The sequence below is a fragment of the Cibotium barometz genome, chromosome 41 (genome assembly GCF_041138505.1).
Source record: "Cibotium barometz isolate CiBa-2024 chromosome 41, ASM4113850v1, whole genome shotgun sequence".
Classification (NCBI taxonomy): Eukaryota; Viridiplantae; Streptophyta; class Polypodiopsida; order Cyatheales; family Cibotiaceae; genus Cibotium; species Cibotium barometz.
In genome coordinates this window covers 36,746,603-36,750,314 of record NC_141086.1, presented here as the reverse complement: position 1 = coordinate 36,750,314, position 3,712 = coordinate 36,746,603, and the positions used below count along the sequence as shown (strand labels likewise).

Here is a 3,712-nt window from a genome sequence, read left to right as displayed (position 1 = left end):
TGTCCTTGGGCCCTAAATTGATTGGCTATACCTGAAACATGCATAACCCTCCAGAGACTGGTGGTTCTATCTGGGTCTGTTGGCTTTCACTTTGTCCTACTTCCACTCTAGGCTCTAGAGATGGAGTAGGCTCGCTCTCTTGGGGTTGGTCCATGCCTCTCACTCTGGGTTGAGGTTCTTCCAACTGTGTATTTCCCACGATAAAATCATGGAACCTCGAAGCAAGGCTTCTCTGTGAATGTGTGGGAGAGGCAGGAGCTTGCTCTTGGTGGAAAGATGGCCTTTCACTGGTACTCTCAAAGACAAGCACCATTTGACTCCACTCAGTATTCATCGATGGGTCCGATCTTACAAGCCCAAAGGAGCGTCTTGAGCGTTTGCTTCGTTGAAGAGAGGGTTATTTCGAACCAATCTACCCGATCGTAGGTGCATGGCCATATGGAACTATTGTGCAGACCCCAAGAAAAAAGATGTTTGTTTTTTTTTTGGGGGAATGGAATGGCCGTACTCTTTGGAGTGAACGGGCGTACAGTTCAAAATGTGGAACGAACGGGCGTACGCTTCTCAGGCACAACTCAGGCAGTGAAGGAACGGACGTTCGCTTCCACGTTAGCTCACAGGCGTCGTGCAGTTGAGATTTGAAGGATGGAACGGGCGTTCGCTTTCGGAGCAGCAGAAGGGAGCATGCGTTCAAATTTGGGTCCAAAATGGAACGAGAGTGGCGAATAAGTCACGGACGTTCGCTTTCGGATGACGATGAAGGAACTGGTGTTTGCTTGCAAAATTAGGAATCAAAGGAAAAGACACGGGCGTGGTAGTTGCAATTGAGTTCAGGAACGGTCATCGTTTTAGATGAGAAGGAAATGGACGTGGCACTACCAGAACTAGGAATTTTCAAAATTGATTAGGGCTTTATGGCTGCAAATCTAACAGCCTCTCTGGATATTTTCTGTCAGTACAGTTACACCCCCAAGATTGAATACACTTCAATGCAATTCATACTCAATTAAATACATTTATTCTATTTTTAATGTCTCTGCCACATCTAGGCAGAGGATGTGACTAGATTTAGCCTGTTGTGGGACAGACATGGTAGATGTGAGTCGCGTGAAAGGTCATGTTAACCGAAGTGGGTAACAGATACCAAAAAAGTGTAAATCAACTTACCGTATAAGACAACATGATCAATTGTGATTCGTCATTCACAAGTGGAATTTCTCTTGCATACACAGGCTGCCACATAGATAAGGTACCCTTCTTTGCACCCATGCATCAGCTCGAATTGTCAGTCATCATCGGTGCTATACGATGGTGATATAAATTTGGGACGGTGTCCCCTATGTATATGTTACTATAACATTAACAAGTTAAATGCATATTTTTTCATAGATTTGTAATCCATTGGTTTATTTCACCTCATTATAATCAAAATGTTAGCTCTCTTTTTCCGTTTTCTTTTTCTTTTTTTGCTATTTTCTTAGTGCCCAACAAACATAGAAGTGAATGAAACAAAAAATTATGAAAGTTAAACATATCCATGCTTACAAGTTGCGGTTTAAGTGTGCTTTTAAAAAAAAATAACCGCTTTTATATTAAGAAGTTAGGGGGGATTTCCATGTGGCGCATCGGAGGTTCATAATTCCACAACGGCATACAGCCGAAATATTGAATGGCAACCGTGCCCCAAAGTGCTCCAGCAGCAGATTCACCCCACCGCAGCCAATTACGCGTGAACAATAGAAGTTATTCTAAATTAAAGCCGGCACGATGCTTTCTTCATGCCAAACTGCCCCCAATCCGCCCTCATCGACACGTTTTCAGCGCGTAAGGTGGTTCAATAATCAAGATCGGATCGGATCGGCGTTGTACCACATAATGTAAATAACATGCAGATAAATTTAAATCACAGGGCAGATCAGACACCATGTACGATCTACTTCACGGACTGAACTTAATTGTAAGTTGTAACCCACTAATTAAGTACAGGCTTTTAGATTGAATAATCAAATGTGTTGTCTTTGTGTTCCTGTAAAGATGTGCAAAAAAATTAAAAAAAAAGGACATTTACAACCAGAGAGCCCCCGCTTCTTTCAATTGGGGCACCAGATTACCAGTGATGTGAGCCGCAAGCAACCTATCAACGCCGCCAAGGAGACGGCCGCCGATGAAAACAGCCGGGACGGCAGGCATCCCACCGCTGAGTTTGGTGAGAGCCTCCTCCATCTCCTCATCGTGATCCACCTCCACCACCGTAGGACTCACCCCGAGGCTGCAAAGCAGCCGCTTGACCACATGGCTCATGCAGCAGCTGTTGGTGCCGAACACCACCACCGCGTTCTCCATTGCTATGCTCTCTATCCTCTCCATCGCCATTGGCGGCCTCTTCTCCACAACACAAGTGGTTGCTGCCAACGAAGACGGTCTCCTCCTTTGCAGATCTCCAAAGAGGGAGCTATATTGAATTTGCGCCTGCATATTCGGATCTCTGCTCACTTGGCCCTTCTATAGCTTGAATAAGATTATACAGACAGTAGCTCGGATGCGCTTCAAGGTTTGAGAGAGTGCGGCCAACTAATTGTAGCACTGCAGGCAAGCGATAGTAAGAGAGGGCTTAATAATGAGAGGGGGGGGGGAACCTAAGCTGATGATGATGACGACGACGATCAGCGATGACGAATCGGAAGACTTAAGAGAAAGTACTCAACACACACACAAAAATACAGTAGGTGTTCGAACGGCCCACGTTAAATAGAGGACTAAATTAAAGCGACGCAAGTTAAAACACGGATTGAGTCTCCGAATTACGGCCCACAGCACACTGAGTCGTATGAGGGTTGTAAAATCGATCATCATCATCATGTGAGATACTATATTCCGTTTGCGTCAGCCAAACGTGCAGGATGCTGATGACGTGTCCACAGCCTGGATCTTCGCGCATGATAGCGGACCCACTGCCACGTCCTCCCGCGTGCACTTAACGACGCGGCCGCCGAATCCTTTTTTGATGATGATGATGAATAATCAAAAAATGGATGGTGATGATATATATGATGGCATGATATGGCCCAAGACAGGACGCTGATGCTTCGTCCGTCATCACCGCGTACGTCAGCCAAGCTTAAGAACACGTCAGACATTTAGAGGCTGTTCTCACGAAACACGAGCTGGCCAACTGGTTCTGTTAATTTATCCAACACGTATGACCCGTCAACTGTTTATTAAAAATCTTATTGGCCCATAGGAAAAGGAGTTCAATTGTTTGGCTTTTGGAGAATTTGCTCACCTCTAGCCGACATCAGATGTGTTTTTTAAATTGATTGGTTTTATAAAAAATTTAAAAAACCGATGATGTACTTTTTGTCAATTTTTGAGCTCATTAGCTACATTTGATGGTCAAAATTACTAGTGCCAAGTTCCAAGCAATTGTGTTTATTGCAATCCTAATTTGTTCTATCCATATGTCCCACTATCGGGCAACAATAGGAGCTTTGATGTGTGAGAATAATCTCCCACTCGGTTAAAAAAATTTCATGCTAGAGGTACACTGAAAGACTCAAATGTCTCCTTTATAGCGCAAAACCTGATCAGATGATCCACCAGTTACCAACTCAATCACTATGACACTAGCCTTGGTTGGAGTCCTCACAAGTAGACTCAAGGGCTAGAGTCCACCACACAAGTTCCTCCTCAATGCCTAGCGTGGTCAAGAAGC

The 3,712-nt window shown here is 44.5% G+C and overlaps 1 protein-coding gene across 1 annotated transcript; it reads right to left on the bottom strand.

Annotated features, from left to right (window-relative positions):
• Nucleotides 1–2,000: 2,000 nt before the first annotated feature.
• Nucleotides 2,001–2,716, bottom strand: LOC147614923 (glutaredoxin-C1-like). The gene has a single exon (XM_086780239.1). The coding sequence runs from the start codon at nt 2,473–2,475 to the stop codon at nt 2,065–2,067; it is 411 nt and encodes a 136-aa protein (XP_086636365.1). The 5' UTR covers nt 2,476–2,716; the 3' UTR covers nt 2,001–2,064.
• Nucleotides 2,717–3,712: the final 996 nt, after the last annotated feature.